The sequence below is a fragment of the Siphateles boraxobius genome, unplaced genomic scaffold, assembly GCF_051911475.1.
Source record: "Siphateles boraxobius isolate OS27281-9 unplaced genomic scaffold, OSU_SipBor_1 2, whole genome shotgun sequence".
NCBI lineage: Eukaryota > Metazoa > Chordata > Actinopteri > Cypriniformes > Leuciscidae > Siphateles > Siphateles boraxobius.
Genome location: NW_027508810.1, coordinates 18,055,239 through 18,083,179, shown reverse-complemented (window position 1 = coordinate 18,083,179; position 27,941 = coordinate 18,055,239). Strand labels below are relative to the sequence as shown.

Here is a 27,941-nt window from a genome sequence, read left to right as displayed (position 1 = left end):
ATCTCTTGCTTTTTAATGGTTAGAAACACATTGAATGTCGCCCTCTGTTGGAAAGGAGTGGAACAGCGACTTCACGGCTCTCCTCTCTCCTTTCTTTTACTGTCTATGCTCTCCTCTCACTGTTTTGGTGTCGCTCCATATAAAAGCGTCGAGGAATGAAAAGCTTATTCATTGCTACCGCCTCATTAATATTCAGTCCGCGGGATTTAAGTCTCTGCATGACTTCGCGTGCAGAGACTGTTGAAAAGTGTTAAAGTTTTAGAGACTGATTTGGATTTCACCATCAACTTTTTGTTACTTTTTCAGCAAGGTAAGGTACTTGCAAATTCAGTTTATTCTCTCGGACTATCAGCTCTGATCCAATGTTATTGAAAAACGTGTGAGCTGAATATCGTCAGGTGTGCTTAAGCGTGTCATTACAGGTGCTTATAGGTTATTTTCTTTTCAAGTATTTAATAAAAAAAAAAGTTGTTTATAGGTGGCAAAAATTCAGTTTGAAAGTAAATTGAATTCAGGATGCTAAAAAAGGTGCTTATATGTGCATTCTAATACGAAATAAATGAAAAAGAAAAGTTTTTCTTTTTTGGCAAATCATTATCAAGAGGTTAAGCCATGTTTAAGGATAAATGTTTGATTCTGTTAAATATCTACTTGGATTTATATATATTTATATATATATATATATATATATATATATATATATATATATATTAGTGTGTGTATGTATATACAATTAAACATTTAATAGAATCAAACATATCCCCTTAAACATGGTTTAACCTCTTGATAATGATTTCCAAAAATAAAAACTTGTTTTTCATTTAATTTGTATTCGAATGCACATATAAGCACCTTTTTTTAGCATCCTGAATTAATTTTTTTTTTTTTTTTTTTTTTTTTTTACAAATAGGTTAAACAACTTGGTTTCAGGCTGTTGCACTCAGAAATGTTTCCCTATGAGGTTGTTGAGGCTGAACCCTGAATAAAATTTAAATACCTTTGGGTAAAAAAAACAAAATGACACAAAAATGCCCCATGATGTCACTGAACTGCAGTTCAAGATCTGTGGTTGTGAATACATTTTAGAATGGGTTGAAAGCTCTCACAGGCAATATGATGATACTTTAATAAATTAAGCAGGACAACAAAAACTACAGCTTGTGTATCTAGTTAATATTTAATATTTTGTTACAGCAAAACTGGCAGATTTGTAGCTTTGTATCACCGTGGTCTAGTTCAAGTTTAATGAAGAAAGTGAAAGTCAGTGGTCCCTTGACAATTATATTTTACTGGTTATTTTCTTATTGTGCACATGCACTGTGTTCACCAACATTTGCATTCGTCGTTTGATTTATGTGCAGGTTTTACATTTGGCTTTGCATAGGCTGCTTCCTATCATTTGCTTTCTTACAACCATATTTAATTTTTAAAATATTTTTTTAACATTTAAAATAAGCATTTCTTTAAATAAAAAAGTTTATTTAAGCTCTCACAATTCTGCCCCAAAACACTGCCATGAATAAAGAATTGTATCAAATCGTCTTGCAAGAGATTCCCAAGAACTCCCAACGATCCCGAAGCAATTTGGTGATGATCAGTGCATTTTCCTGCATGATGGAGCACCATGTCACTATGCAAGAGTGGTAATGAAGTGGCTCGGAGATCTGTAGACAGGCAACTCCCCGGATCTTAGTCCCATAGAGAAACCAAGCAGAAACTCACAAATTGTTTTTGTGAGCAAATTTGGTTATGGAGAAGGGACAACGCTGTAAAAATAAATAAGCCAAGCTTTTAAAACATATGAAATGGTTATTTATACTTCAGAAAAAACTATATTCTGAAGCAGCAAACTTTGCGAATTTGTCACTGCCAATACATTTGGGCATGCCTATATTTCATTGCTCCCTGATAAATGAATATGCACTAAATTCAGAAAATCACTTGGGAACTTTGAATGAAAAGAATATCGTCAAAAAATCAAAACTAAAGATGTATAAAGTTATATACATGGTTCCACTGGCTTAAAAGAATAGTTCAATAGTTAAAATTCTGTCATTATTTACTCACTCTCCAGTTGTTTCAATCCTGTATTCATTTCTTTGTTCTGCTGAACACAAAAGAAGATATTTTGAAGAAAGTTTGTAACCAGGCCCCTTTGGGCACCATTGACTTCCATAGTAAGAAAAAAAGAAAGATTTTTTTTTTTTGAAAGTCAATGGTGCCCCAGAACGGTTCAGTTTCCCACAATCTTCAAAATATCTTCCTTTGTGTTCTACAGAACAAAGAAATTTATATAGTTGGAACAACACAAGGGGGAGTAAATGATGACAGTTTTTTTTAATATGTTCAATTTTACTACCCCTTCAGACGTTTCTTTTTTGTTGTTGTTGACATTTTAAGAAATATTTTTGCAAAACCCCTTTGAATAATAATTCCTAGAGATCAGTTCATATTGAAAACAAAAGATCATTTAAAACAAATCCAAACTTGATTTGGATAAATGTTAATGAGAGGTGTGATGTGATGTGATGTTGACAAAATGGGATCCATGAATTGGCCCAGGGGGGTTTTTTAGGTTTGTGCAAACTGTCAAATATGGCAACAGGTCAGGTAAACAGCATGCAGTTGCAAGTGCTTGATGTCTGATCTTAAATGGGTTTAAGTGACTTGTTAAGTGCTACCATACCTCTCTGCAGAGCCAAAACATCAACTGTTGACAAGCTTGTTGCCTCAGGATTTTGTGAAGCTTGTCACCGTTGGCAAAAAGGTTGCTTATGTCACTTAGCAAGAAACGGCTGTACACAGCAGTGATTACAGGGTGTGATGTACTTTCATATTTTTTACTGACTTTTTGTAATGAATGTACTAGGATATATTTGTATCCTTAATGCGTAATGTAGAGCTATTAGCAGGAATTGCACTGACCCTGATACACTTCAGTGAGTCACATCTGACAGTTTCAGAGTGATTGCATTGGGAATGTTTTGTCATGGCCTATGGACCACAACATCACCCTCCTGCAATATGCTTTTTGATAAGTAATGTTTACGTATTTGTGGAGATTACCTGGCTGACAGAAAATATACTTGCTGGAAGAGTGAATATCTTGAGATGCATGATAATTGCACTGTTATGTTTGCTGCGAAGATGAATCTTGTTGAGTCTTTTTATGTGTTATTGTCAGTGCTGTTGTATGTTATTGTCAGCTTTCCTTTTACAAAAAAACCCAAACAATTTTTACAAATCTTGCTATTATTGGAGCTTTTTAGACATTTGAAAAGCAATAATGTTAAATACATTACAAATACAATATTCTGAAATATTATTACATTTTAAACTAAATTTTTCTGTTTTAATATATTTTTAAATGTCATTCATGTGATGGAAAAGCTGAATTTTCGGTAGCAATTACTCCGGTCTTCAGTGTCTCATGAAATTATATCATATTTGTATCAATTTTGAACAGTTGCGTTTTTAATATTTTTATGGAAACCATATTTTCTTTCAGGATTCTTTGAATAAAAGGTTAAAAAGAACTACATTTATTTGAAATAGGAATCTTCTGTAACATTATAATGGCTATCACTTTGATCAATTTTAATGTACACTTGCTGAATAAAATTATTCATTTATAAAAATTTAAAAAAGCCACACTTTTTAATGATAGTGAATATATAATTTTAGTTTTGTTGATTTAATTTAATGTTTAAGCCTTTGGATTATAAGTTCTTTAAGGTCAGGAGAAACATGCATTCATCCAGGTTTATCCAGGGTTTTGACTGTCATTGATCATTACAAGTGTAAAAATACTTTTACACAAGCACATTGAAGTATTTTGTAATTACATTTTTGTTCCAATATGATTTCCCTTCCTGTTGTGCTAACCATCTCCTCACATTTGCCTTTAGCACTTAATGCACTTAGACATGTTTATCTGATCATGGGTTTCACATCCATTGAACCTAAAAACAAAAACACCCCATACAGGAAAAGTATTCATAACATTGCAGACTATATTTCATTGTATGCACGCCCTATCAAAACAGGAGCAAGGTAATTTCTACTTGCTCAGAATAATATTTAATATCTCATGTCAGTTTATATAATTTACAGTTGGACACTCAAATTACTGTGTTCAAGCATTAGGCAACATTTTATTAGATATAGTTAAAATATGTTAATTAATACATATTTATCATTTGCACAGCTGCAAAATTGAACTTAAACTGGGGTAGAACATTCCATGGTTTTATTAGAACTGAGTGATTGATATGAGATCTTTCTCACAGGTTGTCTTGTAGTTTTCTGCTTCAGGGCTTTTAAAAGCATTGCCACTCCTTTATAATTACTTTTAACCTTTCCATACCTCCTCTGCATTCTTCTATACTATCACTCTCTCTCTCTCTCTCTCTCTCTCTCTCTCACTCTCACTCTCACTATATATATATATATATATATATATATATATATATATATACATATATATGATATTGTAATTTACTTTTCCTGACTAACTAAGCCAGGCAGTGTGAGCTCAGCTCTGTTTTGACCTAAAGAACAGGTTTCCTTGTATAACAAACATCTTGTATACTCTTCTCTCCTTCTCAGGTTCAGGTGTGAAGCAGTGAGTCATTCATATCAAACACCTGCACCAGTATAAATAAGAGTAAACCTCATACCTACCTGACAAGACCCCAATTCATCTGCATACTTTCAACTGGAATCATTTGATGTGGAAAAAACATGATGATCTCGATTGCCAAAACCTGCCTCAGAGGGATCTACAGTTGTCATTGGAACAGTGATAATACAAGGCAAAATGTGAGATTTTATTCACAGAAACGACAATTTTCTGTGACACTTGATCACATTTTTCCACATGGTAAAATTAAGTTGCACATAAAATATGCATCCATTCTCTCTTAGTATGATTTGCAGACATCTTTTCAATTTGTTTTTATTTATTTTTGTTCGCACAATCAGTGGAGCTGGATAATAAATTTAGAAAAGAATCAAAGAAAATTGTTTTCATTGAATGCCTCTTTAATGAGCAATTATCATGTAAATGCTTTTTTCTTTTAAGTGAGTACAAATGTGGAGACTGATGATGATCATAACAGGCAGAAAAGTATGTTAATTAGAAGCCTGAATAAAAGCAATTCTGCATGCTGCATTCAGGTATTTCTTAAATCCTGTGTGGAATGGATTAGTAATAATCAGCTACAATACTAACCACATGGTTTAGAGGTTGGCACCACTTTTAAATATTCTAATCGGTAAGCGAAACTCAACGTGAGAACACGATGCCCCCAGGCTCTCATTTGTTGCTAAATCATCACTTTGAAACATCACACGCAAACACGGGGAGTGATCAGGGAAAACTATTATTTAATTCTTTTTAAACCGGATAAAGAGAAGAGCTTAATGACTTACAGAAAGAGAAACCATTTTTGAAGTGTGCAGTCTTGTTTTTTGTCTTTGTTTGTAGAGGCCATGCTGCTGGTTCTCTTTTCTGTCTTTTGTGTCCATACTTGCCCTAAGTTGGATGTATGTTTGCTTTATTGCCTTCAACGACCACACCGATGTAAACGAGTGAGCAAATAAACTAAATTCCACAATATGCAAATTATATGATGATAATTGTAAATCCATTGGCATGTTGCTTCCCACATTGTTCAGTAATAACTGATTGTGCCATATTGCTTCATTTTCCTCTTGCAGCCTTGCCTTCAAAAACTTGAAAACATGGGTGAACTGGTACATGATAGTGATGGTCATTTCTGCTGTGCTAGCCACTTACGGTCTACTTCTACTGGTAAGAAGAAAGGAATAATGCGAACCAGATTGCTCAGTGGGTAGCATTTGTAAATAATGATTGTTCACATGAAACATGCTTCATTTATTTCAGGTATTTGGATTGCTGCATTTTGTAATTGGAGAGCCCTTGAATTTGCACTGGCTGCATAAGGTACTCTTATTTTTATTTTTTGTATTTATTGCATGAAGGTCACATTGTATGAAACTTTTAGCCATATCTTAATTTTTGCAACTTCACAAAGTTAATTTTCACAACTTTTCTAAAAACAAAATATATATATTTTTTAAAGTTAGACATCAACCTTCTTAGTATTCCTCACTCAATTTATTATAAACAATAAAACAAAGAAAAATAAATACATTTTGTTAGGGTAACAAAATATGCTTTCATATGCTCTAATATCAGGAGAGTTTTATATCATCGCAACAGGTAGAGATCCATCCATGTTAGATATAGATCAGAGACGCTAAAGACCTGAATATGTAATAATGATTAGGGAAAGATTCATGCATTTAAGGGTTAATAAACAAACTGAAGCAAGTCCAAAATGGAAACCACAAGGAACACCAAACACACGAACATCCAAATATTGACTGACAAAGCACAAAAGAAAATCAAGGGCTGTATATACACACACACACACAGGGCTAGACAAAGTAGCGGGAAACACCTGGGGAGACTAATCAAAGGGGAAAACTACAAAAAGGACAACAAACATGGCACACAAGACAGGAAATATAACAAAAGTCCCAAAACACACAAAGGGACTATATGACAGAGCCTCCCACTTAAAAGCTTACAGACACTCACAGGGAGACACATCAAAAAACAAAAAGTCCAGGTGGATGGTGGAGTGGAGGCGGACCAGGGGAGGGTTGGTGGGCACAGGTCTGTGGAGTGGGAAAGGACCAGGAAACCCAGGTGAATCGGGGTGCCAAAGCGGAACTGGTAGGGCAGATGACCAGGGCAATGCGGGTGGAACGGGTGACCAGGGCGGAGCAGGATCAGCAGGTGGTCAGAGCGGAGCAAGCAGGACCCAAGACCACCATGGAGGAGCAGATGACCACCACAGAAGAGCTGATGACCACCACAAGAGCAGATGACCACCACAGAAGAGCAGATGGTACAGAAGATTTCCACGTCGGAATAGATCACCACCCCAGCAGAGCAGACGGGACTAGTGACCACCCGGTGGAGCCACGGCAGAAAAAAAAATAAAAAATTCCACCAAGGGGTAGCAAAAGGCCACCACCACGGAGGAGCTGAAGACCACTTCTGGGGAGCCTACGAGACTGGAGAACTTAGAATCTGGCTGAGAGAAAAACAGGTTGAGAGTTCAGTAATAGCCTCCGTCGTCATCCAAACAGGGCAGGCAGGGAGTTCGGGGATGACATCAGTGGTTATTTCAGGGCAAACAGGAAATTCAGGGTCGGCCATCAGAGGACACAGTGAGTTCGGAAACTAATTCTGTGGCCGCAACAGAGCCGTCAGGGGACAGAGATTTCAGAAACGTTGCCCACAGTCGTAACAAAGGTGTCAGGGGGACTCAGAGAGTTCAGAAACGGTGCTCACAGCCATAACAGAAGAGAGAAGAGTGTGCATCCCAAACACATAAAATGGTAACTGCCATCACAGTGCAGAAGCCACCGGGCTTGAGAGCGCTGAACTGGGCATCCAGGCTGCTGGAGCTTAAAGCAGCGGCTGATCCGCCACACTAGACATCTGGTCTCAAATGCCTTGGCCTGCCATTGTAGCTTGGGGTGCGGGGTACGTGACCACTTAAAAATCTGGCCTGGCGGCCATGATGTCTGAGGAATCTGCAATGACAGTCATCACAGTTGGGGTCCCCAGTGGGCCAGGCTCCATGGCCATTGGAGCTTGGGTTGTATAGCCCGCTCCACAAACTCACAAAATGTCTCTTGAGGACTAACATATGAAAGTTGAGTTCATTGAGTCCATAACAATAAAACGTTATGAGTGTATTTTCCATGAAACGGGAATGAAAAGCGGAGTCAAAAAAACTCACTGGTGTGGTTCTCAAGAGGGTCGCTTGCCCTGGTGAAGAAGAATAAAATGTACTCATACTAGATCCATAGCTGGTCAGTCTGTAGTGCAAAGAGTACGTTTAATAAACCAACTGAAGCAAGTTCAAAACAGGGAAACCAGAAGGCACACCAAACACAGGAACATCCCAACATCGACTGACAAAGCACAAGAGAAACACAGGGGATATAGACAGGGGGTAACAAGCTAAACAAGATAACAAGGTAACGGGAAACACCTGGTGAGACTAATCGAAAGGGAAAACTACAAAGGACAACTCAACAGCACATTCCAAACTGCATTTTTTTTGGACCCTTGAAAAGCACTTCGGGAAGGGGACTTCATTTAAAGGAACGTTCCAAACAAAGTGAACAACTGAATCCCTTTTACGAAGGCACTTCCACGTGTCCGTTAGCGAAGGGACCATGCAATGGTCACTTCAAGGAAGTAATTTAATTTATTCATGGTGTTGTTCTGCCCTTTGGAGTTAGTAGGGCATAGGGATGCTCACTTCCGATTTGAATTTGCCCGGCACACAAGACCGGATATATAACAAAAGTCCCAAAACATGCACAAGGAAGTACAGTGGGGGAAATAATTATTTGCCAAAGAATCTAGAATAAAAAACAATATATAAAGGTTATAAATTGATATGCATTTCAGTAAGTGAAATAAGTAGTTTAACCCCAAGCAAAACATGCCTTAGTACTTGGTGGAGAAATCTTTGTTGGCAAGCACAGAGGTAACACATTTCTTGTAGGGATTTTGGTCCACTCCTCTTTACAGATACTTTCAAAATCCTTAAGGTTTCTTTGCTGCGGCTTGGCAATTCAAAGTTTCAGCTCCCTACACGATTTTCTATAGGATTAAGGTCTGGAGTCTGGCTAGGCCCCTCCAAGACCATAGTGTGCTTCTTCTTGAGCCACTCCTTTGTTGCCTTGGCGGTATGTTTTGGGTCATTGTCATGCTGGAAGACCCATCCACGACCCATCTTCAGTGTTCTGGCAGAAGGAAGGAGGTTCTCGTCCAAGATTTGACGATACATGGTGCCTCAATACAGAGCATAATGTTTCCACATCCGTGCTTAGATGTTTATTGGCAAACTTCAGACGTACTTGTGCCTTCTTGAGCAGGGGGACCTTGTGGGTGCTGCAGGATATCAGTCCATTGTGGCGTAGTGTGTTACCAATGGTTTGCTTGGCTACTGTGGCCCCAACTGCCTTGAGATCATTAACAAGCTCCTCCCATGTAGTTCTGGGCTGATCCCTCACCTTTCTCATGATCGTCCTTACCTAATGAGGCGTGATCTTGCATGGAGCAACGGACAGAGGGCGATTGATTTTTCATTTTGTATTTCTTCCATTTCGGAATAATCACACCAACAAAAGTCTCCTCCTCACCAAGCTTCTTGCTTATGGTCTTGTAGCCCATTCCAGCCTTGTGCAGGTCTACAATCTGGTCCCTGACGTTTGACAGCTCTTTGGTATTGCCCATGGTGGTGGAGAGGTTGGAATGGAAAATGCAGATTCTGTGGACAGTTGGCCACTGACACAGGACATTAGGAGTACTTAATGACAGGGCACATAACAGGGCACATCTGTGGGAGGCAGATTACAGATCAAATACTTATTTCACTCAATCAAATGCTAATCAATTTTTGGGTTGACATTCTGTCTCTATCGGTTAAAATAAACCTACCATAAAAATTGACCCTTCATTTCTTTGTTTGTGGGTGAACTAACAAAATCAGCAGGGGATCAAATAATTATTTTCCCCACTGTATATGACAGAAGCCTTGTACCACAGGCTGTCCAACTTTAAATCAAATGAGAAAATATGAATAAAACAATATTTTTTTAAAGGATAATAAAAAAACATTGAATATTTTTCATAAATAAATAAATAATTATTTTTTTAAATTTACTTTTTAAATGTAGGTATGGCTGTACCAGAGCTTTTCACAGAAACAAACAATTTAGCCCCTAATAAATGTTTAGTAAGCTGTATTTTGTTAATTATTTGGAAAGTGTAGTATGTGAATATGAATATTAAGATAAATAAAATGCTAACTAAGAAATTTGCATTAAAAAGACTCAGGGCCAAATATGCCCATAGTTGATTAAAGTATTTCATATTGGTTACCTTTTTAAAAAACTTTGGTAAAACTTTATATCATTGTTAGTCAGCTTTAAGTACATAAAGGAAGCTCACTGAATGTTAATTTGAAAAATTTTAATATTTTTCTGCTCTCTGTTCAGGTGTTTCTGTTTTTGGGTCTCCTCACTGTTACTATTGGCACAGTTGGAGTTTGTATAAAATGGGAAAAAGAGTGGCAAACTGTCTATATGTCATTTCAGGTATGAAATCGAAACCAGTCTACAGCCATTCAACATTTCAGTATTGGTGTTTTGTCTGTCTTTCTCGTTTTTGTAGCAGGTTCTCATTGTATTCCAGGTTATATTTTACATTAAAAGGGCAGTGAAATATTTCACACAGAGAGAAAGCATATCCCTCAACATTATGTAACATTATACTGTATTTATCATAGAACTGACTCACAGGTGCCTGTATCTCCAGTTACACCACTATTGCTGTACTGTATGGAGTATGAAAATCCCCTCTTTGGTTTCCCATAGGCCACGGCTCCTTTCCTGCATCTGTGTGCTGTAGTGGCTTTGACCTTGATCAGCTGGCTCGTGTTCAAGAGTTATCATAAATCTCAAACAGCTGGTTAGTGGTGGCTCCAAAACAGCTTATAATCAGGGCCGTAGCTGAGGTATCCGGGGCGCCGGTTGTTGCTGTGGGCCCCCTTGAAATCCCGTTCTGGGCAGGGTGTCCCCCTTGGTTGAAATTGCATTCTGGAAGGGGGGTTGTTGTGGTCCCCCCTCTGTTGAAATCTAGAATCGTCAGCACCTTTCGCCCTGCTAGCAACGGCCCTGCTTATAGCTTATAATACTTTAAAATGTAATATTTTTTGACTGTACTTTATCTTGTTTATTTCACAGCTGTTCACCAAATAGATACAAAATATGGACATTAAATATTGATTATATTATGGGGCTGTTGAATGCTTGAATCTGATTGGTTGACGAATGTTCTAAGGTGTGGAGTTCTATATTATGACTAGTAATAATTACAATTAGAGAGCTCTCTAATTCAATTCTTACTAGTAAGAATTCACTAAGGCCCTAAAGATTATGTATAATTGCAGAGCTCTGTAAATGAATTAAAGAGCTCTGCAATTGCATTCTTACTTGTAACAACTGAATTAGAGAGCTCTCTAATGTAATTCTTACTAGTAACAATTCAATTAGAGAGCTTTGTAATTAAAAATGAATGTAAGTCAATGGAGACATATTTGTAGAGCTCTCTAATTGGATTTGTTACTAGTAAAAATTGAATTAGAGAGCTCTGCAATTGTAATTCTTGTAATAATTGAATTAGAGAGCTCTCTAATTGCATTTTTACTAGTAAGATTTGAATTAGAGACCTCTCTAATTGTAATTGTTACTAGTAAGAATTGAATTAGAGAGCTCTCTAATTCAATTCTTACTAGTAAAAATGCAATACGACGAGTAAGGCTGGGTACAATTTAAGCTAAAACGGCTTGCCATACTATGGTACAGCAAATATTAGGAAAATATCAGACCTCTGAATGCCTCGATTGACCAATATCAGAATTAATCAGAGAGTCGTGCAATAGCCGTGCAAACAGACATATAAATGAAAGTTATGATCAGGTATTCGGTGTAAATGTGAAAGTTAACACTATAATGATTCATACATTTAATAATGCTTTATTTTCAAATTTCAGAATGTTGTTCTGAATATTTTTGTGTGTTTTTGCCTGTGTAGCTTGTAAGGTTTTTATAATGATGACCTTCATGTTCGTGTCCGCTGCTGTGTTCCTGTGTCCTCTTGCCATCTGCTCTCCGTGCATTACCAATAATCTTCCCCCAAAACCCTCCCTCGTCGGTCATCGTGGCGCTCCAATGGTAAGTGACAGTGTAACTTTCATTTTGAGACATTCCTACCTTTTGATAACGTGTATTAGCTCATGTTTACACTGGTGTGCCTGTCAAAATCTTGTTTTTGCTGTTTTTGTTCATGTCGGTGCTGAACTACTGGATGATTTTTACATTATTATTTTTAGAATAAATTAGACATGCTTCAGGATGAATCATCTGCTGTAGTTTCTGAATCCGTTTAGGATTATGATGATTATGGCATAGTTCCCAGGTTGTAAACTATCAATGTGGGGGAATGTATTTAATTAGTATGTCAGTCTGCTCAAAAAATGTTGGAACATTTATTAAGCATAAGCAATTAATAGATTAAATAATCACAATGAAAAAATATAAAGTTATTACAAAACATGTAGTGCTCATTCAGAAATATAATTTTAATGGCTGACAGACTACAATTCAAACATAACCTGAGAAATTCCACTGGCATGAAATGTGGAGGAGGTGTTTTGACATCTGAAGCTCTGTAGGTTTGATCATCCTGTGCTCACCGGGAGACTGGAGGTTAAATGTGAATAAAAACAGAGGCGTGTGAAGAACTCATGCTACAGCTCTGAATTCTTTTTTGTTTATACATGACATGGAAACCTGAACATATTTATGTTGTAAATTAATGGTTCTTTCTGGGAAAAAAAGGGATTTATTTTGTCCTTTTAAAACATTTATATATATAAAATGTGTGTGTTAATTATGTATTTAGCTGGCTCCAGAGAATACCATGATGTCATTCAGGAAGAGTTTGGAGTGTGGCGTGGTGGCTTTTGAAACAGATGTGCAACTCAGGTAAAATGTTCAGATTCTGTTCAGAAGCACTATAGACAGTGTTTGCTTGCATAGGTGGACAGTAACAAAGTATATTTACTTGAGTACTGTACTTAAGTAGCCTACACTTTTTGAGTATCTGTACTTTGCTTGAGTATTTTATTTTCTGGAAACTTTTTAATTAACTTCCCTACATTTGAAAAACAAATATCATACTTTTTACTCCACTACAATTCTGTCAAGGTCCTTGGTTATAAAGTAGTAATGTCAGTCAGGGGATGATTTTGGTTGGAAATGAAAGTCAAATTGACGTCAACATCCAACGTCGGATAGACGTTGGATTTTGGTTGGAAAATGAAGTCGGGTTGATGTCAGAACCCGACTGATGTTGGTTTCTGACGTAAACCCGATTTTAATTTTCAACCACAAAACAACGTCTGTCTAACGATGGAGATTAATTTCAATCTAGCGTTGGATTCTGACATCAAACCCAACGTTGAAGGAGCGTTGGAGCACGTTTGGAGCACATAAGCTTGTAGATAAACAGTAAGGCTAACATATTCATACTAAAAGCCAAAAAACGTTAAAAAGGGCACTATTTGAGGGAACAGTCATTAGGGTGTCCGATACCATTGTGGACATTATTGAGTGCACTTATTCAATCTCACATTCAATCCCACTACTGGAACTGTGTTCTAGAAATACATTTTATATTGATATGAGGGTAGGTAGGCAGGCATAGGTTAAGTGGCATAAGGTACTCTAAGTATTACATACTGTACAACAATGCAACAGTAATAAAACAATGCATTGATATTTACTTTTTACTTTTGATACTTAAGTAGGCCTACTCAAGTAAAAATCGGTCTTTACAACGTTTACTTGTAACGGAATAATATTTGACCAGTAGTATCTGTACTTTCACTCAAATAAGGAAGTTATGTACTTTTTGTGTGTGTGTGTGTGTGTGTGTGTGTGTGTGTGTGTGTGTGTGTGTGTGTGTGTGTGTGTGTGTGTGTGTGTGTGTGTGTGTGTGTCGTGTGTGTGTCGTGTGTGTCGTGTGTGTGTCGTGTGTGTCGTGTGTGTGTTTTAATACACTTGTCTATCTTTTTTCAGCAAGGACATGAAGCCTTTTCTTATGCATGACTCCCATGAAAACTTTCTGCTACGAACAACTGATGTGAAGAAGAAATTTCCAGGTCGAGATGGCGACATGCACGCTAACTTCACATTGCAAGAGTTACAGACGTTAAATGCAGGCGAATGGTTTTTAAAAGTGAGGACAAAGATTTATTTTAATTTTATATTTATAACATCTGTATTTAATTTTATTTAGGTTATCATATATATATAATTGTATAACACATTTGATACAGTAATTACTGTTATAAAACAAGACAGTAGACATAAAAATGTATATATTATATTCTATTATATTATATAAAAGATTTGTTGTAAAGGCATGTTTGAAAAAAAAAAGCAGCCTCGAGCATCACAATATCTCACAGGCACCATAAAAAGAGGAGGTATGTTTTGGTTTGAGATTTCTAGCAAAACAACCTTGAACTGAACTGAGGTTGCAGCTTTATCCAGTTTGGAGTAATATTTGACCAGTAGTATCTGTACTTTCACCCAAATAAGGAAGTTATGTACTTTGTCCACCTCTCATCTTTTTTCAGCAAGGACATTAAGCCTTTTCTTACAAAAAATACTCTTCCACTTTGCATTTGATGTTCAGTGGTCTGTTTTTTTGTGTAATGACAAATTTGTTTAAAATTAGATCTTATTTTTTTTCAAATACAGACAGATCCACTTCAGTCAGTGTCATCGCTCTCAGAGGAAGAGAAGAGAGAGGCTTACAACCAGACAGTACCATCCCTTTTTGAGCTCTTGCTCATGGCCAAAAAGCATAATGTGTCCCTCATATTTGACCTAAAAAATGAGAACAACTCAACAGGATTCCACAACAGCGACTCCTACTACACCACTGAAACTATCAAAAATTCAGGCATCTCACCAGACAAGGTAGGTAATATTGTCGTACTGTATACAGTGGGGTCCGAAAGTCTGAGACCATTAGTGAAAATGGTTCTGTGACCATTTTCTAATTTAATATATTTTTCCATTAAGCTTTCAGAAATGTCATAATTCCTACAAAAAATCCCTTTTTGTATTTTTTCTCTGTTTTAAGCAGTTTTATTTCTAGAGGTATTTATATACTAGTTTAATATTTAGTAATTTTTTTAATGAGCTTTTATGTTGTTAGTGTTCTTTTTCATTTTATTTTAAGTTTTAATAATTCTGTTACATTGTGTTTTTTAATTTTTATTATTTAAAAATATATATTTTATATTTACATTTATACATTTACATTATATTTATATTTATATTTCAGTTTAGTTTTGGTAATTTTAGTACTTCAACATAAAGTAATTTTATTTCAGATCAATAGGTAATATTTCTATTTTAAGTTTTTTGAGTTTAATCTTAACCCTAAGGCCCTAAAAAATATGCCTTTTATGTTGTTATAAAATTCTCTGTCCAAAATGATTAATGCTATTCTTTTGTGTGTGTGTGTGTGTGTTTTTTTCCCCCTTTTGCAAAATTAAATGTAATTTTAATGCTGTGTATCACTTTCAGATATGGTGGCTTCCTAAAGAATATAGACACAATGTGAGAAATATCTCACCAGGGTTCAAGCAGGTGTATAATGGGGTAGCCGAAATGAAAGCGGATGGTGGAAGCTTCCTGAATATGAATTATAATTCACTAAGCGCTCATAATATAAGGTGAGTGTTGGAGGATTGTTGCAGCTTACCTGACATGCAGAGACATGATGCTGCCGCTGTTGGTATGATCTCGCAGCCTTAGGGATCATTCTCACAGGGTTTTACTTTCTTACAAAGATGGCAGAAAGGCTGTGAAAAACTATGTGCTGATCTATTGCTTAAACACACAAAATGTATCTAATAATGATTATAGTAGCCGGAATGCTGATTTGCCAAACTTCAACACATGAAGATTTATGAGGCCTTTTCCAGACACTGTTTTGTCCGGTTGGGTGCACCTGTCATTTTATCATTTTAACTGACATCGGATGAAGAAATAATATAATTGAACAAGAAAAGCTTGACTGATGAATAAGACTGCAGGTTTAAACGGCCTTGCCGCTCCTGTCTATTGTGTAGAAAACTGGCTTGTTGCGACCTGTCGAAAAGGTCGCTGATGTGGAGCTAAAGGCAGATGCATAGAGAATGTTTGTGTGTTATTTGTTAGTTTTTTTACATACATTTTTGTTTATTTTGCTGGACAGTGAGCTGCGGAAAAAAAATATGTCGGTGAATCTGTGGGTTGTGAATGAGCGCTGGCTCTTCTCATTACTGTGGTGCTCTGGGGCCAGTTCAGTGACCACCAATGCCTGCCACATCTTCAAAAACATGTCTAAGCCTGACTGGCATCTGGTAAATCTCAGCCTATCTTTTCACCTATCACTGTCTATTGTGCCATTGAAGAGAAGCTGTTTTTATCCCTCATTTATAATTCACATGGGCTTGTCTGTATTTGTGACATGCCTGGAATCCTTTGTGTGTTTGTGTATGCATGTAATAATGGAAGGAGCCTAATAAGTACATGGGAATATGGATCTCGGCTGATGTGATATCATTGCTGTTGATGTTTGGGCAGTTTCTTTGGCAAAGGTAAGTAATGAAACTCAGCACATATACTGTATAGTATAATGCTGTACGGATAGATTAGAATAGCTTTAAATCTTTAAAGATTTATAATTATGTTTAAGTCCCCTTGGAGTCAATACTTTTATCTCTTAAAATTCATCTTTGATCACCAAAATGACATATTTAAAAGTTTTTTCCTGTAAAAATGTTTTATTTATGCCTTAAAATAGATTGGATGTATCTTGGATGCAAACCTCCACTCAAACTCATACTATATAGAACAACTTTTTAGCGGTTGTGAAATAATTATTCAAAATAAGTATCTATACAAGAGAGTATGCGATTTCGGAAACAGCCTGTCTTTTGCTCTCTGCAGTTTTGAGGAGAAAATACTCAGCAATGGTGTTGACCTAGGAATTTGCACATGGTTGGTAAAAAAAAAAAAAAAAAAAAATAATAATAATAAAAAAAAAATATATATATATATATATTTAAAACACCACATAGATATAAACAACATTAAAAACTTGAGTTTCACCACAGGGAGTCTTCAATTAAAATTAAAGGTTGTCTCGCCCTCATGCCAGAGAAGAGATGTCACTACAAGAGGGAGAGGATGTTATTTTAATTAGCCTAAAGATTATGAGGCCACATGAATAAAAAACAACAACACTGATGAGCACAGATAAATAATTTATAATGAATACTATATTCCATTAAAAAATAAGAGTTGTCATATTTGATTTCTTCGTGACTTTAACGGATAGATTTAATAGCTTTAAACTTTTGTAATTGTGTTTTTATATTGGTTTCTATTATGAATTGTGTATTTACCAGAACTTTTCTATTTCTAATAGATTCATTAAAATTATGAAACCAGAAACCATCAGTTATTTTATAATTATAAATGTATTGTTTATTATAAATGGTAAGTAAAATTGACTGCAAGGCAAGCTAACTTGTTACCAACTCTAAGGCTTAGCCAACTTTTTCCCAATAACTGAAAATGTCCATTATACACAATGTCATAATTCATACCACCACACAAAATAAAAACAACACAAACCTACTTCAAGGCTATTGATTATTGTTTCATTCTTTCTTTAATGTTCTTTTTTCAGGGCATTTAACAAATGTTTTAAATTAATAAATAAAAAATAAAAATATTTCCCAAGTAGTCAAATTTGCCCCTAATTGAAGAGTTATGTTGATGGAGCAGTGCCATGCATGTCCACCAGTCTGCTCAACAACAGATTACAGTATAATGGGCATTTTTCTCTTTGTTTGTGAACAGGAAAAGGAACCGTGTTTCTCGTCGAAATACGAAATATGAAAGAGCAGAGAGAAGTCCCCCTGCTTAAACGCTGAAAGATGCATCCATATAATGAAAAGACGTTTCACTTTTTCAAGGATTGTGTATGGTCATCAAAAATAAAATTACGTCATATTAAATTAGTAATGCAAGAAATTCACATAATATTTGTACTTTTATTTAGTTTGCATATACAATTGATCAGTTGGAATAAGAATTTTTATATTTGATATAATTTCCTCATTAGGGCAGCAAATTGTGCAATGCTGACACCCATTGACAAATGTATGTTATTTCAGCCCTTTGTTTTGCAACACCAGCTAGGGCCTTGTTTCACTGACAGGGTTTAGATTAAGCTAGGATTAGGCCTTAGTTCAATTAGGATATAAAAGTAGCTTTTATAAACGTGCCTTATAAAACCTGAGACAAAAAAAATGGCACTGACATATTTTAAGAAATTTCAGTGCAAGTTGCTTTCAATTAAAACAGCTCAAACATGCATTTTAGCCTGGGACTATAGGCTACTTAAGCCTTGTTTGTGAAATTTGGGCCAGAACTTTTCATTTAAATGACAATATTTAGATGTTGTTTTCTTTATGTGATTAATTGTAAGGACATTTTTAAAAGAAAGACTTTGAATGTTGAACCCACTTTATATTAAGTGTATTTAACTAATAGACTGTAAAGACAGTTTAATATAATTTAAGTTGAAATGACTTAAACATCCACGTTGATTGTTCTTAAAAATATTTCTTTTTTACAGTGTATGTACTTTAATTAAATGAATAATTTGATACCATGCACTTATTGTTTTACATGCTACCTATATATAAAAAATACCAGCATGCAATCACATTTGTAATTAATTTCTGTAGTTATTATTATATCATAACAATACCACTAAACCTGTCCCTATAACTTTAACTGTATCCAATGCTAATGAAATAGTTAGACACCTAAAGTGGGACCAAATTGTTTATACGGAAATATATTTTTTAAAGATTTTTGCAATTTTTGTTGATATTTTGGTAAATACTGGCATTTAAGACAAATTCAGAAATAATGTGTGTAAGTTTAACTGTTGTGTGTGTGTATTTTTCAAAATGTATTGGAGATCAAGGCTGGTTGGCTACAGTTGACCCGCACAGGGTTTATTTCATAAAAATGAATGTTTGCCCTCCACATTCATGATTCTTCCAAGATATCTATGCCACACAAACAAAAACACAAAAAACAAGATAAAAATTTTGTAAAAAAAGAGAAAGTGATATTTAAAATATATGTAGGTTATAGTGTGAGGAACCTTGTTTAATTTTTTGTACAACAACAAATGTGATAAATTATGCACCTTGCTAACATAGATCTAATCAATCGGTATGGGAATTTCAATGACTGATTTTTGAAATATTTGGTTCCCGTAGCCCTGATATGGATGCCATTATAAAAACTGGCAAATAAAGGAGCACAACATCTACATTTTAAATATTCAGCTCCTCATTGGTTATTTAAAAGATTGTGAAAATTAATATCATATATCTTCAATTATATTAATCATATCCAGCAAATTTGTATTAAGTGGTGTCAGTTTGTTTTAAAATGAATGTTTACATCTTCTTAATTTTTTGCATCTTTGTAGGCACAACAACTTCAGTCGTGATTTTTTTTAAAAGGAAAAATGTTGTGACTTTGAATATCTGCATCAAATGATAAAAAAGTTGGCCAGTTTCTTTATGCCATAGCCTACATTTTAATGTGAATTCCTTGTGTATAAATGAGAAATGTTGTTTCTGTTTTGTAATTACATCATTCTATTTGATTAAATGTAATAAAGCAAATGTTTCAATTAAGTGGACCTACGTTGTAGAACAAATGCGATATTTTTATACAGTCTCAACGCAAACGTCAAGCTTTGTGTCTCCAAGCAACTCACAGACTGAACGCCTGGATCTGGATCTGGAGTGGAGCGACAGAGGAGATTAACTCCACTCCGGGATTTTCATTTGCCGTTCATAGAGGCGAGAGAAAACTCCGGTTTAATAAACACTGTGGAAAAACTTGAGGCTGGATCCTACCTAATCACGCTGGTTATTGATATAATGTGTTTCCCCTTTTCTAAAAAAACCTCTTTATTGCTAAAAAGGGCAACAGACCCACTTGAAGCAGGTTCACTCTTTCTCCACTAGGTGGCATGCGACACTTTGGAATAATAATTTCCATGGCCAAACTTGCATCACCCCTTCATGTCAAACAGGGTGTTTTCCGAAAGACTGACGAAATAAATGTCAGGTAGCCTACATTTGAAGTGATCATTTATAAGTATTTTTCCTTCCTTTTTTCTTTGCTAGCAATTTCACAAATATGATCACATGATTAGCGTTCGCCGTTATACAATAAATCTTCATGTTTTTCCATCAAGACAGACACGCGTATTTATCCACAGTTTACATTTGGATGAAGGATGAGTAAGACCCTGTTACTGCAGACCGCCCCCCAGTTCCCCTCAAAACTTCCCAAAGGCAGATAACGGGAAGCTTCACGCACAATCTCACTACTACCACAACACGTATCTCCTGCCAACCGCACTAACTTACTCTCGTCGTCAATACTAGAACTTCCCAAAGAAACAATATCGTCACCGTGGGGAAATTACTGCAAAACTTTTAAAAGTATGTTGGGAGACAGCTAGAAAGAGACAGCTGCCCCCTAGAAGGATTTTAAAGCGTTGTTATTTATTTAGAGAGCTAGTTGAAACGTTTTGGATTTACAGGACCAGTTTTCTTACTAACTGCTACAATCTTCACATCATGGTCCATAAATATGGTAAGTTCGGTTAAAACAGTCAACTTTAGTCGTTATAAGAAACCGATATATTGGCGAATGAAGATATGACAAATTTTATAGTTTTTTTTTACACTTTTCTCGGTGTCGATGTGTATTTTCAAGTGAAATTTCTTTTAAAACCGCATGGGAAACAGGAAGCATTAGTCGGATGATGTGGGATTATGTAACTTGTAATAAAAATCCGTTATTCTTTACAGAAGCTCAATGAATGTCAAGTGTATAGGCGACAACATGACCCTGTTTTAACCCATCACAAACTGTGATGTTTTTGTGGAACCTCCTACCTCTACTTATCTCTTCTCTTCAACTAGCAGCTGAAGCATTAGAAAAATACTAAAAAAAAATCAATCAATATCAATGCATTACATACCAAAAAATAAAACTAATAAGCATTTATTTGAAAGAAAGACAAAAGCACCATTTTCAAAGCTTTTAACGTGTGTTCGCTTTTAAATAAAACACACACATTGTTATTGTAGTGTTCATCGTTTACAACACGTGTGCACTTTCATGTCCATAGTTAATGTGATGAACTATACCGGTGTGAACAAGGGAAGTCAAACTATTTAATTGTGAAAATGTTTTTTCCACCTTATTTGTTTTCTAATGCATTTTAAATGTAACTTAAGTGTCCAAATAATTTTGAGCCCACTGAATGGGCTCTGTTAGTCCCCAAGAATAACTCACTATACACACACAAGACTAAATCATTAATTTATTTTTAGCTGTTAGTTGAAAAATTGTTGTTCAACAGTCCTGGTCAAGTCAAACATCTGGCTTCACTTGCAAAGCCTTTTCGGAATTAAACATAGAGTTTGAACGTCTTAAATGTAGAATGTAGGAGAATGTAGGTGATGGATGAAATGCATTAAAATGATTAGGAGTTGTACTAAAATAGTAATGCTTGTCCTCTCTTTTATTTCAGATACTAAAAGGGCAGTTGGGCTACTGAAACAGTACAAGGCAAGTTTGACTAGCCCCGAGGAACAGGCCCTGAAGACCAGCGTGGAAAAGGTCTCTACCATCTTTGGCAGTCATCTTTTTCATGCTCTGCTGGGTGAGGTTTGTTTCTGTGTAGACTGTAATGGATCTCCAAAAAAATAATGATTAACTGTTATTATATAGGGCTCTACCACTTGATTCCAGCACATTCCATGCTGAGCAAAATCGTTCCAAGAAGTCGTGTTACTGTTTGTTTAACTTTACTAAACATTGCTGATGGTTTTCTAAATGGTACATTTTGTTTTTTGTCCTTGGACCAATTGCCTCAATGTCCTCCTTTACATTAACAATGGCTTTAGGATGTAATAGTTTCACCCAGTAAACAAACACATTATTGACTCTACCTAACAAATTAACTTGCACCTTCTGTGACTTTTACAAGTTTGTTATTTTGTTTTGTAAAACAGACCTATTGGAAGTTGCTCATCTTTTACACTAATTTAGATGTGACATTAACCAACTTTTGATTTATTAAGTCACATAAATAAGTACTTTCAGTATAAAAACAAAAGGTTGTCTGTTTTTAAATGAAATCTTGAATGAGACATTGCTGTTGTCTCCAATGGCTTGATCTTTAACATGGATTTGAGAACTCGACTTAGACAGTAAATTACAAAATGTTTACCAAAGTTTGTACCACTGTTCTCATATTACACAACAAATCAGACTTTCACAACCCCAACGGATTTATTAATGCTGTGGATATCTTCTGTCATATTTTAATGATGTCTCACAACAGCAAGAAAAAGAAAACATACAAGTAATAGCCTAACAGATATCACTGTTAAGACATTTCCTAACTTATTTTTAGTTTTTGTCCTGCAAAGGAAACAAATTAGTCCCATTATGATACGGTTGAGTGGTTATCTTAATTACCAGGCCCAGTGTTTAATGAGGCATGCGTGGCTGTGATGCAGAAGTGTAGGACCACAGGGGCTGTGACCAAGTCATGGGGTTGTGTTGCCATGGGACTGTAGTGAGGAGAGGGACAGGTTTCCCCCTGATCTTAACTCATGAGTTTTCTCATATGCTGGTGTTGATAGGCTTGATAGGCATGATAAGCTTATTAAGAATAAATGTGATATTTTTATGCATGTTTTGGTCATTCTTTAAAGAGTTGGCATAGAAAATTACAAAATTTTATAGTTATAGGGTACATTTTTATAGCAATTACTCCAGTCTTGTCACATGATCCTTCAGAAATTATTCTAATTTGGTGGTTTCCTGCTCAAGAAGTATTTTGTCTTCTTATCAACGTTGAAAACAGTTGTGCTGCTTAGTATTTTTGTGAAAAATTATTTTTTTCTGGATGCTTTGATGAACAGCATTTATTTAAAAACGAGTGCTGTCAAATTGATTAATCACGATTAATTGGATCTAACAAAAGTTTGTGTTTACATAGTATATGTATGTTATTCAATTTGTATTATACAGTATGTCTGTGTGTGTATGCGTGTGTATGTGTAGCTACATATACACATACACATATATATTATATATATACAGTATGTGTGTGTGTGTGTGTGTGTGTGTGTGTGTATCCAGTGTGCATACACACACAGACATATATACAATATATATATATATAAATGTAGTAATAGATATATATACACACACACACACACACACACACACACACACACACACACACACACACACACACACACACACACACACACACACACACACACACACACACACACACACACACACACACACACACACACACATAGGCTTTATATTATGTAAACAAAAACTTTTACGTTTGATGCGCTGAATCGTGATTAATCGATTTGACAGCAGTAATGGAAATGTCAAGTCTTTACTGTCATTTTTGAACAGTTCAAAGCATCCTTGCTGAATAAAATGTATGTATTTAAAAAAATCCCCAAACTTTTGAACGGTAGTGTCTGTGCTTCGAAAAAAGCTGTTTGACTACAGCAGGCCAAACAGATGTTGCAAATACTCTTATTTATATTACTTTGAAACAGTCCCAGTCCACTTCTATAGAGTCCCAGTCCGAAACTGGTATAACACAGTAAGCGGATAAGGATTCCACACATTCCAGAAATAGGCTGGATCATTAGTGGGAATGTGGGATAACATGAAGGTAGATTGATAAACAAACAGTTCTTGGCCGCAGTGCTGTACTCCCTTCTGACCACAGGCCAGATTAGGCAGGGTGTTACGCTTTGTGCAGGACGGCCCATTCGCTCTCTCAGGTACTGAGAAGAGGGGTCATGTAAGGCTGAGTTAAGCAACATGTGGTTTCAATCATCTCTCCAGCCTCTTGGGTGTTGGCCAGAGTTAAAAAAGGGAATACAATACGAATTCTAGCAAAAATGAGGAGGATTGAGGGGGGATAAATTAGCTTCAAGTTTAATTTTTATATTATTTTACATTTAAACATTATAATATTATAATTTTATATAATATTTTGTATTAATATATTGAAGGATTTATATTATTTAATATTGTAATGTATATGTAGATCATTCACATAATTAAAGTGTTCTTAGACTAAAGTTGAAAGCTTTGTGATTATGTGGCATCAAAGAAGAAGAGATCATTGAATATATTGAGGATTCAATGAGGCTGTACCAATTCAGTCCTGTGATGCACTGTGAGAGGAGGGAAAATTTGTTTGGTTGTCTGCATGATTGCACAATTTCGAACAAAGGTTTTCCTAACTGCACACTCATCTCTTTGTTTCCAAAAACACAAAGAGATTAGGGATCACACAGGTTCTGTGGCCAAATATGGCCCAATATCAAGGCAGGGCTATTTTCATTGCTGAGGAAAACTGACAATCCATAATTCCCCAGTACTTTCCAAGTTAAACTAGTTCATGCTGTAAAAAAAACTGTAGTTCCTCCTACAGTTTTTAGATACTGTAACAAGTCCTACTTCACTTTCACTTTCTAACCACATTTGTAATACTTTTTCACACAAGTTTAATAGAAAAACAATGTAAAACCGCTAGAGTAAAAGTCTTTTAATTGATTCCTCACTGAGCCTCACCTTAAAATTGTCAATCCTACCTTAGACTCTTTTTCAGTCTGTGTTTTTATGAGGCAAACTTTGCTAATGTCCACTCCAGTTGAAAAGTTTGGGGTCGAAAACATTTTTAAAATAATTTTTAAAGAAGTCTCTTATGCTCAATAAGGCTGCGATTATTTGATTAAAAATGCACTATAAACAGTAATATTGTGAAATATTATTACAATTAGAATAGCTGTTTTCTATTTTAATATACTTTATAATGCAATTTAGTCCTGTGAAGGCAAAGCTAAATTTTCAGCATCATTGTCACATGATCCTTCAGAAATTATTCTAATATGCTTGCTGCTTAAGAAACATTTCTGATTATTATCAAAGTTAAAAACAGTTGTCCTCTCCGGGAACCATCACCTTACCGTGGTGGAGAGGTTTGCGTGCCCCTGTGAGCCTGGAGGCTGTGTTGTCTGGAGCCTAGTGCTACTGGTAGGATCTCCCAAGGCAAAGTGGTTCCAGGTGAGGGTCCAGACTAAGAATGGTTTATAAAGAGCCCCATGATGAAACGAGGAAGAGGAGGAGAGACCCTGCCTGGAGGAAGAGACCCTGCCTGCCTGAGCCCCCATCTGGAGCTAGGCCCAGAGGGAGGGCTTGCCGGCGTGCGCCTGGTGGCCGGGTTTGCCACGGAGCCTGGCCGGGCACAGCCTGAAAAAGCAACGTGGCACACCCCTCTCCATTCTTTGGACCCACCATCCATAGGAGGATCCACAGGGGTCGGGTGCGCTGCCACATGGGTGGCAGTGAAGGTCAGGGGCCACGACAGACCAGACCTGGGCGGCAGAGGCTGGCTCTGGGGACGTGGAACGTCACCTCTCTCTGGGGGAAGGAGCCGGAACTTGTGCGGGAGATGGAGCGCTACCAGTTAGATCTGGTGGGGGCGACCTCTACGCACAGTCTCGGTTCTGGAACTGTACTCCTTGATAGGGGATGGACCCTATTTTTCTCTGGAGTTGCCCAGGGTGTGAGGTGCCGGGCGGGTGTGGGGATACTCACAAGCCTCCGGCTGGGTGCCGCTACGTTGGAGTTTACTCCGGTGAACGAGAGGGACACCTCCCTACGCCTTGGAGTTCTGTATGGGGCTCCAGTTGGGCACTCCATAGTTCCTCTGGGAGACTTCATCATTGCATGTGGGCAATGATGGAGATACATTGAAAGGCGTGATTGGGAGGAACGGCCCCCCTGATCTGAACCCGAGTGGGGGTTTGTTGTTAAACTTATGTGCTAGTTATGGATTGTCTATATCGAACACCATGTTCGAACATAAGGATGGACCCTATATTTCTCTGGAGTTGCCCAGGGTGTGAGGTGCCTGGCGGGTGTGGGGATACTCACAAGCCTCCGGCTGAGTGCCGCTACGTTGGAGTTTACTCCAGTGAATGAGAGGGACACCTCCCTACGCCTTGGAGTTCTGTATGGGGCTCCAGTTGGGCACTCCATAGTTCCTCTGGGAGACTTCATCATTGCATGTGGGCAATGATGGAGATACATTGAAAGGCGTGATTGGGAGGAACGGCCCCCCTGATCTGAACCCGAGTGGGGGTTTGTTGTTAAACTTATGTGCTAGTTATGGATTGTCTATATCGAACACCATGTTCGAACATAAGGATGCTCATTAGTGTACGTGGTACCAGAGTACCCTAGGCCGAAGATCGATGATCGATTTTGTAATCGTTTCATCTGATTTGAGGCCATATGTTTCGGACACTTGGGTGAAGAGAGGGGCGGGGCTTTCAACTGATCACCATCTGGTGTTGAGTTGGGTCAGGGGGTGGGGGTAGAATCTAGACAGACCCGGTAAGCCCAAACGGGTAGTGCGGGTGAACTGGGAACGTCTGGAGGAGGGCCCTGTCCGCAAGATCTTCAACTCACACCTCCGGCAGTGCTTTTCTGGCATCCCTGTGGAGGTTGGGGACATTGAACCTGAATGGGCAATGTTCAAAGCTTCTATTGCTGAAACCGCAGCAGGAAGCTGTGGTCTCAAGGTCTTAGGTGCCTCAAGGCGCGGTAGCCTTTGAACACCGTGGTGGACACTGGTCGTCAGGGATGCCGTCCGACTGAAGAAGGAGGGCTTCTGGTATTTGTTGTCTAGGAGGACTCCGGAGGCGGTTGCAAGGTACCGACAGGCCCGAAGGGCTGCAGCCTCTGCTGTGGCAGATGCAAAGCAGTGGGTGTGGGAGAAGTTCGGAGAAGACATGGAGAAGGACTTTCAGTCGGCACCAAAATGCTTCTGGAGAACTGTCCGCCACCTAAGAAGGGGGAAGTGGGGAACCATCCAAGCTGTGTACAGTAAGGATGGGACTCTGTTGACCTCAACTGAGGAGGTAATTGAGCGGTGGAAGTAACACTTTGAGGAACTCCTAAATCCAACTGACACGCCCTCTCTAGTAGAAGCAGAGTTGGAGGCTGATGGGGGATTCTCGTCAATTTCCCTGGTGGAAGTCACTGAGGTAGTCAAACAACTCCACAGTGGCAAAGCCCAAGAGATTGATGAGATCCGCCCAGAAATGCTAAAGGCTTTGGGTGTGGAGGGGCTGTCTTGGATGAAACGTGTCTTTAACATTGCGTGGAAGTAGGGTACAGTGCCCAAGGAGTGGATGACTGGGGTGGTGTTTCCCCTGTTCAAAAAGGGGGACCAGAGAGTGTGTGCCATTTACAGGGGTATCACACTTCTCAGCCTCCCTGTTAGGTGCTGGAAAGGAGGGTTCGGCCGATAGTCGAACCTCGGATTGAAGAGGAACAATGCGGTTTTCGTCCTGGCCTGGAACAACGGACCAGCTCTTTACTCTCACAAGAATCCTGGAGTGGGCTTGGGAGTATGCCCATCCAGTCTACATGTGTTTTGTAGATCTGGAGAAGGCGTATGACTGGGTCCCCCAGGAGATACTGTGGGATGTGCTGTGGGAGTATGGAGTGAGGGGATCCCTTCTCAGGGCTATCCAATCCCTGTACATCCAAAGCGAAAGTCGGACTCTTTCCAGGTGAGGGTTGGCCTTCGCCAGGGCTGCGCTTTGTCGCCAATCCTGTTTGTGATATTCATGGACAGGATGTCAAGACGTAGTCATGGTGAGGAGCGGTTGCGGTTCGGTGGGCTTAGTATCTCGTCACTGCTTTTTGCGGATGATGTGGTCCTGATGGCATCATCGGTCCGTGACCTTCAGCTCTCACTGGTACGGTTTGCAGCAGAGTGTGAAGCGGTTGGGATGAGGATTAGCACCTCTAAATCTGAGGCCATGGTTATCAGCAGGAAACTGGTGGAGTGCCATCTCCAGGTAGGGAATGAGTCCTTACCCCAAGTGAAGGACTTCAGGTACCTCAGGGTCTTATTCACGAGTGAGGGGAGACTGGAGCAGGAGATTTGTCGTAGAATCGGAGCAGCGGGGGCGGTATTGCACTCGCTTTACCGCACCGTT

At 37.6% G+C, this 27,941-nt stretch overlaps 2 protein-coding genes across 7 annotated transcripts in view; both read left to right on the top strand.

The window, feature by feature from the left end:
• The first annotated feature begins 53 nt into the window (after positions 1-53).
• gdpd2 (glycerophosphodiester phosphodiesterase domain containing 2) lies at positions 54-19,486 on the top strand. Of its 2 annotated transcripts, XR_013205858.1 has the most exons (16): positions 82-310; positions 4,609-4,821; positions 5,489-5,592; positions 5,722-5,815; positions 5,909-5,968; positions 10,120-10,218; positions 10,498-10,591; positions 11,717-11,856; positions 12,587-12,669; positions 13,765-13,924; positions 14,452-14,673; positions 15,289-15,437; positions 15,962-16,109; positions 16,264-16,346; positions 17,617-18,783; positions 18,928-19,486. XR_013205858.1 is itself a non-coding variant. In XM_077236277.1 (15 exons), exons 2-15 carry the CDS (start codon positions 4,744-4,746, stop codon positions 17,681-17,683), a joined length of 1,581 nt encoding a protein of 526 aa, XP_077092392.1. In that variant the 5' UTR covers positions 54-310; positions 4,609-4,743; the 3' UTR covers positions 17,684-19,486. The 2 variants fall into 2 exon arrangements, 1 of the variants encoding a protein (XP_077092392.1); XM_077236277.1 differs by having other exon boundaries at positions 54-310; positions 17,617-19,486.
• Positions 19,487-20,152: 666 nt separating this feature from the next.
• dlg3 (discs, large homolog 3 (Drosophila)) overlaps positions 20,153-27,941 on the top strand; it is a 98,610-nt gene continuing 90,821 nt past the window's right edge. For 2 of the 5 annotated variants that reach the window (XM_077236264.1, XM_077236261.1), the window contains exons 1-2: positions 20,251-20,454; positions 21,401-21,532. In XM_077236264.1, the coding sequence (XP_077092379.1) occupies positions 20,439-20,454; positions 21,401-21,532 (148 nt within the window). In that variant the 5' untranslated portion in view covers positions 20,251-20,438. Of the gene's footprint in view, positions 20,455-21,400; positions 21,533-27,941 lie in introns of all 5 variants that reach the window. The other 3 variants (XM_077236271.1, XM_077236270.1, XM_077236269.1) reach the window with 2 other exon arrangements.